Source organism: Nyctibius grandis, chromosome 5 (assembly GCF_013368605.1).
Source record: "Nyctibius grandis isolate bNycGra1 chromosome 5, bNycGra1.pri, whole genome shotgun sequence".
NCBI lineage: Eukaryota > Metazoa > Chordata > Aves > Nyctibiiformes > Nyctibiidae > Nyctibius > Nyctibius grandis.
In genome coordinates this window covers 83,214,974-83,229,801 of record NC_090662.1, presented here as the reverse complement: position 1 = coordinate 83,229,801, position 14,828 = coordinate 83,214,974, and the positions used below count along the sequence as shown (strand labels likewise).

At 48.6% G+C, this 14,828-nt stretch overlaps 2 protein-coding genes across 2 annotated transcripts in view; both read right to left on the bottom strand.

Annotated features, from left to right (window-relative positions):
• The window catches only part of LOC137663691 (lactosylceramide 4-alpha-galactosyltransferase-like), a 76,361-nt gene that overhangs the window by 33,595 nt on the left and 27,938 nt on the right, over positions 1-14,828 (bottom strand). The gene's annotated exons all lie outside the window — the stretch shown is intronic.
• LOC137664324 (lactosylceramide 4-alpha-galactosyltransferase-like) lies at positions 1,370-5,870 on the bottom strand. The gene is made up of 2 exons (XM_068402243.1): positions 5,737-5,870; positions 1,370-4,879 (listed from the first exon to the last, which is right to left on the bottom strand). The coding sequence occupies exon 2, from the start codon at positions 4,823-4,825 to the stop codon at positions 3,761-3,763; it is 1,065 nt and encodes a 354-aa protein (XP_068258344.1). The 5' UTR covers positions 4,826-4,879; positions 5,737-5,870; the 3' UTR covers positions 1,370-3,760.

Genomic DNA, 14,828 nt, shown 5'->3' with positions numbered 1-14,828 from the left:
GTCCAGCGTGGAACAAGCCTTTCATGTCAACTCCTAGGTGCCAACCCCAGTACATAAACAGCTCTGCTCCTCACTTCTTCCCCAGCAGAAGGAGGCCATGTAGTTTATGCAGACTCAGCTGGTGCCCTTGTCCTCAGCTTCAGAGCTGCTCACTCTAGTTTTTATTCCTGACTTGGCTCAGCTCTGCTAATAGTGAGTTCTTTCTGCACCATTTCATGTCTACAGGGAGCAGCTGGCAACAGCAATTCCCAGTGTCAGAAACAGCCAGAGAGTAGTGGACTGAGTGGGCTCTTGCTGACCTAACTCAGGAATCATGTGGGAAGGGAGGGATGGAAGGATCACATCGGAGGGTGGATGGATGAAGCCAGGAGCACAACTTGCTCCAGCACTGCTGTAGGATCCCTCGGTACTCACAATGAAGTGGCCATAAAGCGACATCCCGATGGGTCGCTCCACTGAGCACCTTGTCCATAAAGGGACTGCTGCAAGAGTCCCCTGCCCAAAAGGTCTGGGCCTGCCTGCAGTTTAGATCATATCCTGTAGTACTGGAAGGTGAAAACTGATGTGCCCATGACGTAGCGGGTAGGAAAGGCCTGGAGAAAAGGTCTGCAGGCCATGTTAACATAACACACTGGGACGGCTCTTGCCAACAGAGCTGCAGTTGCGCTGCTCCAGGCCACCCGAGCAAAGGGCTGGGGAGGGAGGAGGAGGGAGGGACGCAGGCCCACAGGAGCACAAGATGCCTCTCCCAGTGATGGGTTATTCCTACCCAGCTCAGAAATAGGGGGAACAAGGCACAGCCCACCCCAAATCCACTCTTTTCCCCCGGCACTGCCCAGAAGGGGGGACACAGCCCCCGGCCGCACAGAGCCTTCTGGAAGGTTCTGCCATTGCGGCACCATCACCTCAGCTGCTGCCCCCAGACCGGCCGCGGTGGCGAGGCACTGCCCAGGCACATGCCCGTGGTCTCTGGGGCCTGTGTGGCTCCGGCAGCAGGAGGAGGGAGGGCCAGCCTGGCCCCATTTTCCACAGTTTAGAGAAAGCTGAGCAGGAGGAGGAGCTCGAGGAGGAACTGGCAAACTGCTGTCCTCTATGGGGGGAAGATGGCGGCGGGGCCCCTGCTGCCATGCGGGTGCCCACCTCAGCACCTCTCCAGCCAAAGGCAACTTCAGAGGGCAGGTAGCATGAACTGACGCTCCTCACCAGCACCTCAACCACCCCCCATTGCCATTCCCAGCCCCGCTGCCCACAGCACATCCCCTTCCTCCTCACCCTCCATCACAGCCCTGCCTGGCCACATCCCTCCCACAGCCCCGCCCTGGCCAAGCAAGCTGCAGGAGCCTGCCAGCCCACAGGTGAGTCTGCTCTGCCTTTTTCCTGCTTCCTTTTTGCTTGTGGCCACCATGCTGGTGCTGACTTACCTCCCTTGTCCTTCGTGTCGTGCCCAGACACTGTTGTGCTGTGGGGGCCACCCAAAAGACCGCAGCCAACCATGCCAGAGGCAAGGATACAGAAATCCACGTTTGGGTGTTTTAGTCTTAGGCACTTTCTACGAACAGCACCAGCCTGAGGCCCTCAGGTCTCCTCCTTCTCCTCAGAAAATCCTTCCAAATTGCTCTCATGGCTTCCTGTGTCTTCTACCTCTCCCTCCCCTTATAACCCTGGTTCCCGATACAGCCAAGCTGACACAGGTTTGCTGACCACATGCAGATGTGCTGCTTTTTTATTTTTCCCTCTTGAAAAAAGAGCTACCAGTTGCACAGCTGGACACTGCAATCTAACAGCAACCTCACACAGAGGTTATACTGGGATTCTTTTACAGCCTGAGAAGACATTTCCTTCCATTGTGTTTTTCTGTTGATGAAAATCCAACATAAAGATAGTGGAGGTTTATCCTGTTGCATACTAATACCACCAATCAGTTGCACAGCTTGTTGTGAAGGAGTAGCATGGGCAGTGAGCTGCTGAACACAGGAAAGAAAGAAGCAGATGCAAGCAGCCCCCAGCAGGAAGGCTTTGTGTCTAGTACAGGGAGGGGACCTGGGTGATGCAGCTGTGCTGTGAACTTCATTAAGAAACTCACCTGGCTAAAATGATTAACTTAGCCAAAACATGTCTGTTATGTTCATATGCTTCTGATGGGAATCTTTTAATCAGGAAACATTCCCACTGATGATGCCCTCCAGAAGTCTGTCAATTGTACAATAAAACACAAATTGATTTCTGAGAGGGTTTTTTTTTTTTGGCAGAAAAAAGAGTAGTTTACATTCACCACTGAGACACACCCATGTTCTGATGTTAGTCCCACCAGGCTGGCAATACCTGCATTCCCTTTGGGAGCAGAGCTGCCCATGTGTGTAGCTGGTAAGGGCAGTGGGATTTCTATGTAGTGAAGAAACGGCAAGTACACAACAATGGCAGACAAAAAGAAATTCAGCTATACATCAACGTATCATACTATTAGTGACTAATCTTTTTTTCCGTATCAGAACCATGGCAAGTTACCATATAAAGATGTCAGTATTTCACTATGGTACTACTGGTATCCAGTCTGAAATGAGACTTAGAAGAAATGCATGATAAGCTGCAGGTTTGGGCATCCTGCATCTTTGTGCAGCCTGGTCTTTCCCAGACTAATCCTAGCATTTCATGGAAATCCTTCTACAGAAGAACCCTTCCATGTCAAGCAAATACAGAAGATTAAGAAAAGGTGTACAGCCATGCTCCTCACAAAGAGGACAGGACCATTTCTCAGAACTCACAACCAAGTACCTACCGGAGTGAATGGTTTAGTCATAAAATGTATGATTCTAGACAAGATGAAAAAGGGTTTGTGTAAATTAAATGTGAGTTGCATTACTACAGGTGGCTTATTATTTTACCTCTGTAACAGTAAGAGGCAAATAAACCACAAGGAAACACCCTCTAATCACTGACAGCCTACCAACTGTTTTACCACCAGGGCTATCTTAAATATGTTACTTGGGTGTTGCAGACACGCAATTTAGACAAAGACCCTTCTACTTCCAAGCAGTGACTTGGCAGGAGAGTATTGTTCTCAATACTTGTCCCATTTCCCCATGCTAGTAAAAGAATTGCTTCTGGCTATTTGTTTTCCTGAAGGGGAACAGAAAAGTTGGCCTGTCGCTGTGGAAGGTAAAACAGGAGACAAGATCATTTGAAATAAAGTACCTTTGAAAAACAAGAAAAACTTCACACTGAGCTGAGCAGGGATTTCAAATATTTTCCATTTCTTAAAGCAATTTTCATGTACTCCCCATATACTTCACCAGCCATAAGAATCTTTACCACCCAGGGAATTTAGTCCTAAGCTCCTCTAAACCGTGTCCTACAGCACTGGCTGGCATTTATTTACGTACTTTGAAACGTTACAGAGAGCAAGCCAAGGGTTCCTACAGCTGTTGGAACTACACGAGAGGCATTTCAGGCCTGATACTATTGAGAGAACAGCAATAGAAGAGAAACTGACAGGCACCAATGAACAAGTTCACCCTTCCCTGAAGCATCAAGGGCTACTGAAGGACAACAAGAGAGTCCAAACCCAGGTTCTGTTGTACATTTGAAGCACGTAGGATCTGAGGCAGATATCGGAAATGGTACAAAATCACTGAGCAGTCACACAGAATTCCTGCTCCGTGGGCTAGAAACCAGCTCTGTGGAAGGTAAAAGGCACTCCGTTTCCCTCAGGATGGGGAACTTCCCTGCAGCCAAGGCCCACAGGTCACATCACAGGCCTTGGCTACCCTTCAGAGTCCTTCTTCATCTTCACATATGTGGCAGGGCAGAACTGAGAATACAGCTGAGCCAGCAAAGCCTGGGACGTGATCTCTAGCCTTGTCCCATGGCTCAGTTTGTTCCATACATGCACCGCATAGGTGTTCTTAAGGAGCTTGTGAAGCTCCAAGGAACTGACTGCTTCAAATAACTTCTTCCAGTGCCTCCAGTGAATAGGATAAAAGGCTTCTGGGGAAAGAGCACTCACACCTTTGCAGCTCATGTTGTTCTGGATATTCCTGACGGAGCACCACTTCTTGAAGACACGCGTTAAGAGTCCTGGGCCCTGGTGCGCCCAGATCCAGCCATTGTAGTTATCCACAAAGTCCTGCATGCAAAGCTCCATGAACTCATGCCTGGGTTTGAAGGATAGAAAGGCCCCGTTCAGTAGATTCCGAGACTCAATACCAAGAGCATTGGTGAGGTTCTTCAAGTTCCTAAGCACAATGAAGTCTGTGTCCAGGTAGGTGCCACCAAATTTCCACATGATTGTAATTCTGCAGGCATCAGACAGGACGGGTAAGTAATAAGGTTCCTTCTGATGCTCAGACTGCAAGTACCACTTTGCCAGAGGCGTCCCTGAGAAAAGCTCCGGCAAGTCCAGGGGCTGGATTTCCACGTTGGGGAAGCAGCTCAGCAATGAGAATGCCCAGTGGTTGGGTAATGAGGCATTCCCGTTTGCCAAACCTTTCATGAGCACCACGACCCTTGTCCCAGGGTGTGTCCTGGCCGCTGACTCCACAGAGCACGTGAACAGGTAACTTGGGTTAGTTCGCTCTGAGGTCTCCACAAAAAACACATCCCCCGGTGGAGGAGGGGGACCACTGGCAGTGGGATGGGGAAGGCAAGGCAACAACTGTTCATGCCTGCTTTGCGTAGGCAAGCTGTAGAGCTGGCCCTCAGCATCCTCCCCAGTTCTCCAGTGGAACATGACAGAGGCAAAGAATACAAATGAAATGGTGAGGATAAACAGAGCCCTAAGCCTGTGGCTCAGCACCACCGCGGTCAGTTTTGGCAGGCAGTTGGACATCCTGAGCAGTCTCGCTCCCGTCAGAGCCTGCTCTCCCAAGACAACCGTTGTGATCTGAAGGGGAGGAAAGAAGAAAAAGACACTGACAGGCAAGGCAGCAGAGCACGAGCCTTGGGACAGTGCCACGGCAGAACAGAACTCTCCTTCCTTCACCTCAGGGCAGCATGTTTAAATTATGCCTTTTGGTCACTTCTGAAACAGTCTCCTGGCTTCTCCGTGTTGTCACAGGGCCTTCAGGTCAATACACTACTGAGGGGGAATGAGCGAGGAGGAGGAGGGTGGCATTTCTCCTGCCTCCCTCTGCTCCATCTCCAAATGCAAATCCCCATGCTCCAGAATAGAGCGCTTCAGGAAATCAGCAAAGCTTTCATCAAACAGCTGTAACAAACAGGGAACAGGACAGAGAACCCAGCTGGAACAATCCCATTTGTCATTCACCCCTGGTTACTGCAACTGGGTCACATACTAAACTCTCCATGTAGCCAGAAAATGACTTGTCAGCCACACTGAGAGGATTCCAAATCCAACAGCACAGAGCCAACTGCTCTCCACTAGGCACTAGGGCTTTGGGGACAGAGGAGAGGCAGCTGATACACAAATCATCAGCTCTGGATTCCCAGAACATTTTCTTCTCCTGCACAGAAATGCCAGCTTCTGCTGTGAGTGTTACAGGCAGAAAAAAAAAAAAAAACACCCCTCTGCTTTTTACATACCTATTTCCCCCTCCCTACACACCACAGACGGTTGAATCCTGTAAATCGTTTTTAGCCTGGTAAACTGTAGAAGAGAAAGCAGGGACAGGCTTGAGGGGACAGAGTTCATTCTTCCACGTAACAGAAATGGGAAATATGGCTCTCTTCCTTCCCCTGAAACTGCAAGTCCCACTCACACAAACTGCAAATACTACTCACCTGTCCCTGCTTTCAAGAGACCACAGAAGTCACTGCTTGTCTGGACAAGATTTTCAAGAGGTCGGTGTCTCTGAGAGCACCTAGAACTCTATGGTCTGGCACTTCCTTTTTCTGAAAAGAAAAGGGGAAAGGTGGAGTCTAAACACATGGAGATGACATGCAAATCAGGGAGCATGTGACACCATACATTCAGCCAATACATTGGCTAAAGGATGGGACATGCAGCTGATGGGTCATGAGGCTGTGCTGTGAAGAACCCATCTAATTAGAAATTAATGTGGAGAAAAAAGAAAAAAAAAAAGAAGGAAAAGGAAAATGTTTGTCACTAGACTTTAACCTTTCTACTGTGGCAGGAAACCAGTTGCTGTGTTTCTACTCCTTTGCTAAGGATTCCCAGTGCTCACACTGCTTGGGTGACTGCCATGAGAACTGAGCTGAGAGTTTCAAAGAGCTGCCTCCTCCCACCCCAAGACTTCAGTTCTGAATGCTCCTTTGAACACACACTCGACCAATTAATTTGCTCATCCATTTGGGAATATGCACCCTTATGCCAGATACTTCATTGAATGACTTGCCAAATTCAGGTGTCCCTCAATTTAGGATCGAGTTCCCCCTTGTCCCTGTGCTTGATGGCAGCTGACCTTCCCTTACAGAAGACACGCTGACCCGTTCATAAAATACCACCCTTATCCATACAGCCACTAAGTTTAGGGGTTAGTTCAGTTCCTACTCAGTTGCCTGACACAAATCTCAGGCCTACTGCTCTGTAGCTTCCCAGACCCCTCTCCCCTCCCCAAGTCCTTCCAAGCACTGCAGCACCACAGACGGACTCAGAAGATGCCAACACTGGGGAAGCTCTTTGGAAAGCACCTTAAGCTGTTCCCAGCCCTTTCATCGACAGAGCTCTCCACGCCTCAGGTCAGGTCCCATCTAGTCACAGAATCACAGAAGGGCTGGGATTGGAAGGCACCTCTGGAGATCGTTTGACCAACGCCCCTGCTCAAAGCAGAGTCACCTAGAGCAGGTTGCTCAGGACCATATCCTCTTGGCTTTTGACCTTGTCCAAGGACAGAGACTCCACAACCTCTCTGCACAACCTGTTCCAGTGTTTCACCACCATTTCTCTCATCCTCATTTCCCATATTCCAGTTTGTGCCCATTGTGTCTCATCCCATCACTGGATTCCACAGAGGAGAGTCTGGCTTATCTTCCTTACCCCACCCATCTCCAATCAGGTATTCACACACTTTGACAAGACACTCCCCAAGCCTGCTCTTCTCCAAGAAAAATGATCAGAGCTCTCTCAGCCTCTCTTCCTATGGCACATGATCCAGTTCCTTTCTCATCTTCATGGCCCTTCGCTGGACTTGCTCCACTATGCCCATGCCTCACTTTTACTGGGGAGCCCAGAACCAGCACTCCAGGTGTGTCTCAGCAGTGCTGAGTAGCAGCAAGGATTGCTTCCCTTGACCTTGCAGGCAATGCTCTACAGAACACGGCCCAGCAGGCTGTTGGCCGCCTTTGCCACAAGGGCACACTGCTGGCTCCTGGTCAACTTCTTGTCCACAGGACCATCAGGTCATTTTCTGCCAAGATGCTTTCCAGCTGGTCAACCCATGTACTTTACTCCTCTCCTCAAGTCTATCCCTGCATTGGCTCTGCCCAGGTTTTCTAGAAGCCACAGCTGGCTTTATCTCACTTAACTTCAACAGTCCATGCTATAGGCATCTGTGTTCCCCTTACAGGCAGTGAGGCCTGCAGTTACTTATCTGCTTGTGTAATATGCATTAGGGTTAGATGAATGACCCTGCCTTATCCATTGACAGGATCCCCAGTGACAAGAAGAAGATGTCACTGGGGACACTGTTCCTAGTCCTGGACCCTGTCACTGGTCCTTCTGCTGATGTGGACATGTCTGCCGCTGTTCTTCCACAATGTGTTCAATACTCCAAGGAAAGGAAGGTAATGCTTTTCCTTCTCATACCAATGCAGAAACAGGCAGATGCTGAGACCCTCTGAGAGCATGACAAGGACTGGTTAGACACATGCCACAAGAATTTCTCCAACAGAGCAAGAAACCTTCTAATGTTTATTTTATGACAATATATGATTTGTAAAACACTGCATATCATTTTCACGACCTTGCTTGCTAAATTTAAAAAGCGTAGCTAACCAATGAAGTGCTGGAAATATGCAAAACAGAAAAAAAAAAACAAAACCAAAAACCCCAATCCAAACAAAACCTGTACAATGTACAGACAGTCCTTACTGCATAAGGTAAAGGCTGACATCTAAATGACAGCAAGTTTCCCTTGTTCCAAGCACAAAAAGGATAAAACGTAGTACCAAGGGAACAGACATGGAAGATCTTGTAACTCCGCCGTGCAAGGACTTCAACCAACCTGATGCTGCTGGATCAGCACGTGCTCACATCTACTCTTGGTGCCCCTAAGGGGTACTGCAGCACCCTGTAGTGAGCAAAGGGGTTTCCTCCCCTACGTAACGGTAAAGGTACTTCACTGGTATTTTCCCTGGTAGCCAAACCACAGACCGCAAAAAATGGGAACAACCAAAACTGGATGACAATTGGATGATTGGGTGATGGACCAACATGAACTGTACATGAAGCCAACTTACATGAAGCCAACTTACAAGCATCACCAATTGCTGCAATCCTCTACTTTTGAAATTGTAACAGCAGGTACTCAGAAGCTCCCGAAACCTGGCAAATCATTCCTAATAGGACAGAATGTACACTGTTGAGTGATACTGTTATAGAACATCATCAGATCTGAGTGACAGTTCAAGTAGTGGTAATAAATGGCAAGAAATAACCTGCAGAAATTCTTTAAAAGCACGCATTCAGCAACGTCAGAGAATGAAACGTTACGTTCTCAGTTCACGCTGAAAGCAATTAGAATTGCTTTTATGTAATTACATTAGAACCGTATAATTCTCAGATTATGTCTTCTGTAGGAGGTCTCAAACCTCCAGGCATAAACCTCGGTATAACCATCATAAACAAGTGTCGTAGCCAGAGGGGATCAGATGTTTACAGGAAAACCGTGGTTCTGTATATTGCAGAAGTGCAAATGCTGTTTGCAAAACAGAATATAAACTAAGGACGTGAATACAGACTTTCTTTTGTTTTCCTTCTGTGATTTAATTGATACAGCTTATGCCTAGGCAATCAGCAGATTTAGCCTAGGAAGTTAGACAGACCTGCAAATAAGCAGAAATTTATAGGAAAGAAGGTGCAAAGGGATCATCTAGCTGTGTGGAAATACCCCTGCTGAGCAAAATGGGAAAAGAGGGAGAACAGCAGGTTACAGAAACAGAGACACAGACTAAGGATTCCATTTTGCCTAAAAGGCTGCAAGAATAAAACTGCAGAAGAGAAGCCCTATGATCCCCAATACCCAGGCACTCACTGATCGCCTGCCCAAAGGGACCAGCAAGGGTGATCACCTGGGTGCCTGTGACTTTGGCTGCCAGAGCTCAGCGTTGCTGTTGAATACACTCGTTGCCTTGACAACCAGGCTGCTCTCTCCTAAGCTGGCCTGCCTGTGGAGTGCAGGGAAGCAACAAACCCCGCTCCTAGGCTGTGGGCAGGAGAGAAGCTGAACTGCTGAGCAGGCAGCTGCTGAGGCTGTAGAAAACAGGAATAAGAGTCAATTTAGAATTTGAATATGTGATCAATTCACAATACTCCCAAACAAGAGGACCCCTGGGAAAAAGGGAGAAAAGAAGGAGAAACTCCTCCTTCCAGTCCTGAGAGCAATTTTGAACCAGTCTTAAAAGGAAAATAACCGGCGCCTGTCCTGAGAGCCTACTTGCACGTGGTGTGCATCCCCGTGTTGTTGGGAAGAGGAGCCAAACTTAGTGGCTCTGTGTTCAGAGGAAATGAGGTGGATTCTCTGTCCTCAAAGTCCTCCCTTGTTGTGTGTTCCTTGTGTTGGCTTCTTGGTCCCCACATTAGCTCAGTCTCACCCAGCAGTGATAGAAAACACAAGGTGGCTCTCTCACTCATCCCTGAAGAAGGTACCGGGAAGAGAAACACAACCTATATCTACCTCTATTATTAACTAGAGCGGATTGAGAATGTAATTCTTTGATGTCCCTCAGAACATGCTTAATTGCAGATTTACAAGAGAGACTGGTTGGAGACGGGTTTCTATCTTAAACCAAGCGAGATGCTTTGGATGGTCCCTTTCACAGCCAACATTTGAAAGCAATAGCTATGCCCTCTCATGGCCAATTCAACAATCATTCCTGCAGTTCTGTGCATTAAAAACAGCCTTCTGGATTTAAGGAAGGCACTGCTGGGGAAGCAAAGGAGAGGGTTGCAGCTCTGAGCTTGGGACCCAGTGCTAGAGGCATCGAGACTGGGGCTGGGCTGGAGAATCTGGTACAGCTGAGATTGGCCAGAGTATGTCATCAACATCCCAATCTAGCTTCACAGGCTAAATGAAAGTACACCGTGGTACACCTTCCCTTCTTTCTTTGTCTTTCATTCCTTGTCTTTGTTGCGTGATTTTAGTGCAACTTCAACCACCTTATGCCATTAAACTATTCAAAAGCTACGTTTATGGTACATCAAGTAGAAACATGGCAACATAGCTCTGATCAGCCTTGGAAGAAGTGATTGCACCACTCCCAGTTGTCTTTAGGAGAATTATCCCGAGTACTGATGAGTTTAGTGATGTCCCTTCAAGTAAGCATGTGGACGTACAAACAGAAAAACACTGGAGGGGGTGTGTAAGTTTGCCACAAATGCAGTAACAAAAACATAGAGGAAAAAGGTCCAGCAAAGTGCTGCTGCATACCCAGGCAGCTGCTAGGGGTCTTGAACAATATCACTGATCACAAGCAGCCTGATAGATGTATTTTTGGGACCCACCAGAAAACAGCGGAAGATCGCCATTTTCTCCAGATTTACATTGCCGACAAGAGTAGAAGAGGTAAGGTTTGACAACGCCAAGATTCAGTGGGTGACTAATCATAGAATGGTTTGGGTTGGAAGGGACCTTAAAGATCATCTGGTTCCAAGTCCCCTGCCATGGGCAGGGACACCTTCCACTAGATCAGGTTGCTCAAAGCCCCATCCAACCTGGCATTGAACACTGCCAGGGAGGGGGCATCCACAACTTCCCTGGGTAACCTGTTCCAGTGTGTCACCACCCCCACATAGTAAAGAATTTCTTCCTAATATCTAATCTAAATCTACCCTCTTTCAGTCTAAAACCGTTACCCCTTGTCCTATCACGACACGCCCTTGTAAAAAATCAGTCTCTTAGGCATGGAAGAGCAGAACGGTGCCAAACAGGGATTAGGCCACCAGCAAAGTCCCCTAGTATTTAGGGGAATGAGTATTTAGCATTTCAGCAACAGCTTTAGAGCTCCTCCCTCTGACCCTAGAGAAGAATGGCAGACCAAGCATGTGGGAATATTTGAGGTGAGGTGAGAGTAAATATTGTAACTGTAATGGGTATATTAGACCAAGCTATAAGATACTGCAGCTAGAGATAGAAGACACTTTATGGCACCTGTCTCTTAACTGCATCTTTTGTACTTAATCACAACTTCACCTCTCCAGAGTGAACTCTGCAATATCGAATTTTACTTATGTGGTTTTTAGAACCAAGTTTTCTCCTGAAATAAAAGAAAGAAAAGTGAAAATACCCACTTGCATAGCTCTGATGCAGTGCTGGACAGACACTCCATGGGGTAAGAAGAATTCAAAGCAAACCACAGCAAAGAGTCAGAGGATATCAGCAAGTTTCTGACAGATTGTGGGGAGAAATGATATGGCAGTTTTATAGCTGTTGATTCCCAAATCACTGTACAGAATTTGGCCATAGATGTGACGGCATCTCACTGAAGTTATCCAGAAAAAAAAAAAAATACAGACTTTGTCTGTTCTTTGCAGCAGAGAGAAGGCATGAGGTACATAAGTAACAGCCACAGACAAAAATTGACATAGCCAGTCATGGCGACATCACTGAATTTCAATTCAGTTTCAGTGTCACTAAATACAATAAGCAGCAGTCTAAGATTAGTGGAAAATGGTCAGTAATGCTATTACACTCAGGTAGAGCATGAAATTTGTTGAATGAATTAAGACGGAGCTGTAACAGCTTCCAAAAAACTAGGCATGCTCAACTTCACTTAAGTGAGCTTGCTCAGCAGCTTCATCTTTTGTAAAAAACACTAGCAAGAGCTGTTACTTTCTCAGACAGTAACCCTTTGACAGGATTAGCTTGCACCCAGTGACACTGCTATTTGAGAATGGTGGCGTATGAATTCATAACAGAGAAGCTGTTACCAGTGCTCTTAGCTACAGCCACAATGTATGTTGCTTGCTGAGCAAGCTCAGAGACAGCGCAGTGGTGCACCAGAACAGCGCATGCGAGCACTAACCCCTGAGCCAACCCTGGCAGCAGGAAAAGACCAAGTGTACATATACGAATTGCCACTAAACAGAGTCTGAAGCCTGCTGACGGCTGCCAGACCCTAAAAGCAAGTGTAGTGATGGCTCAATATCAAAGATATCCAGCCACCAAGGAGGGGACTGTAGCCCAGAGCTCAGTGCTGTGCCACTCAGCTCTCCCCTCCCTGAGGAATTAAGACTTCTACCAGGACTAAGAAGAAATACTAGACTTGAGGTTTCTATCAGACCACCCCTGAGGTGCAGGGCAAGGAAACAGATCCTTATTTGTTCATCCTCACCTGAAATCACAAAGAATTAGCACTTCCTCACCTTCACTCCTTGGGATCTCTCCACACTACTCTTATGCACAAGAGAGCTGTTTCGTGGAAAACCCAGCATTAGACTTGGTGCACTGTATTGTTTGGCTGGTTTTGAAAAACAGCAGGTAAACTTCCATTTTCAATATGTACAGATACAATATGGATTGATGGACTGACAAGTAAAAGTATTTAGTACTACTCACAAGGCTAATGTGCCACCAGAGAAGAGATCTGTCTCCTTTTATGATAAAAGCAATTGCACCTTTACCTTAATGAGTCCGTGGCAAGGCAGAACGTGCCATGCTGTGTGCTATGGAGCACCTGAGCCACTGCCAGAAGCGGGTGAGCCAGGCACAGCAACGCGCTTTTTAGTGCCGGCAGCACAGACAAACTTCTGCTCACAAGCCTGCAGCAGGAGTTCAAGAGAAAAAGAAACAAGCTGGCACCAGCTGGCGACCTGGCTGTTAGCAGCAGCCTTGCAAAGCGACAAGGTTAAGAAAGCAAGTCAGAGCTCAGTTTCAGACTCACCATGAAGCTTTATGTCCCTCGCTGTTTCGTATCCTTCTGGACTTACGGGACTGGTTGGGGTTACTGGAAATGGACCAAAACCATAGATTTGCAGTTCAAGTCTAATCCCTAGTTGTGAGCCTTAGCTTTCACCTGGGTGTTAAAATTTCCCAGGGACCATTCTAAGCTCTCATTTGGGTGATGACCCAGCTGAAGTCATAGCAGCCCCACTCCTAAAATGGCACAAGAGCTAACCCAGAACTCCCTGTGTCCAGCGTGGAACAAGCCTTTCATGTCAACTCCTAGGTGCCAACCCCAGTACATAAACAGCTCTGCTCCTCACTTCTTCCCCAGCAGAAGGAGGCCATGTAGTTTATGCAGACTCAGCTGGTGCCCTTGTCCTCAGCTTCAGAGCTGCTCACTCTAGTTTTTATTCCTGACTTGGCTCAGCTCTGCTAATAGTGAGTTCTTTCTGCACCATTTCATGTCTACAGGGAGCAGCTGGCAACAGCAATTCCCAGCGTCAGAAACAGCCAGAGAGTAGTGGACTGAGTGGGCTCTTGCTGACCTAACTCAGGAATCATGTGGGAAGGGAGGGATGGAAGGATCACATCGGAGGGTGGATGGATGAAGCCAGGAGCACAACTTGCTCCAGCACTGCTGTAGGATCCCTCGGTACTCACAATGAAGTGGCCATAAAGCGACATCCCGATGGGTCGCTCCACTGAGCACCTTGTCCATAAAGGGACTGCTGCAAGAGTCCCCTGCCCAAAAGGTCTGGGCCTGCCTGCAGTTTAGATCATATCCTGTAGTACTGGAAGGTGAAAACTGATGTGCCCATGACGTAGCGGGTAGGAAAGGCCTGGAGAAAAGGTCTGCAGGCCATGTTAACATAACACACTGGGACGGCTCTTGCCAACAGAGCTGCAGTTGCGCTGCTCCAGGCCACCCGAGCAAAGGGCTGGGGAGGGAGGAGGAGGGAGGGACGCAGGCCCACAGGAGCACAAGATGCCTCTCCCAGTGATGGGTTATTCCTACCCAGCTCAGAAATAGGGGGAACAAGGCACAGCCCACCCCAAATCCACTCTTTTCCCCCGGCACTGCCCAGAAGGGGGGACACAGCCCCCGGCCGCACAGAGCCTTCTGGAAGGTTCTTCCATTGCGGCACCATCACCTCAGCTGCTGCCCCCAGACCGGCCGCGGTGGCGAGGCACTGCCCAGGCACATGCCCGTGGTCTCTGGGGCCTGTGTGGCTCCGGCAGCAGGAGGAGGGAGGGCCAGCCTGGCCCCATTTTCCACAGTTTAGAGAAAGCTGAGCAGGAGGAGGAGCTCGAGGAGGAACTGGCAAACTGCTGTCCTCTATGGGGGGAAGATGGCGGCGGGGCCCCTGCTGCCATGCGGGTGCCCACCTCAGCACCTCTCCAGCCAAAGGCAACTTCAGAGGGCAGGTAGCATGAACTGACGCTCCTCACCAGCACCTCAACCACCCCCCATTGCCATTCCCAGCCCCGCTGCCCACAGCACATCCCCTTCCTCCTCACCCTCCATCACAGCCCTGCCTGGCCACATCCCTCCCACAGCCCCGCCCTGGCCAAGCAAGCTGCAGGAGCCTGCCAGCCCACAGGTGAGTCTGCTCTGCCTTTTTCCAGCTTCCTTTTTGCTTGTGGCCACCATGCTGGTGCTGACTTACCTCCCTTGTCCTTCGTGTCGTGCCCAGACACTGTTGTGCTGTGGGGGCCACCCAAAAGACCGCAGCCAACCATGCCAGAGGCAAGGATACAGAAATCCACGTTTGGGTGTTTTAGTCTTAGGCACTTTCTACGAACAGCACCAGC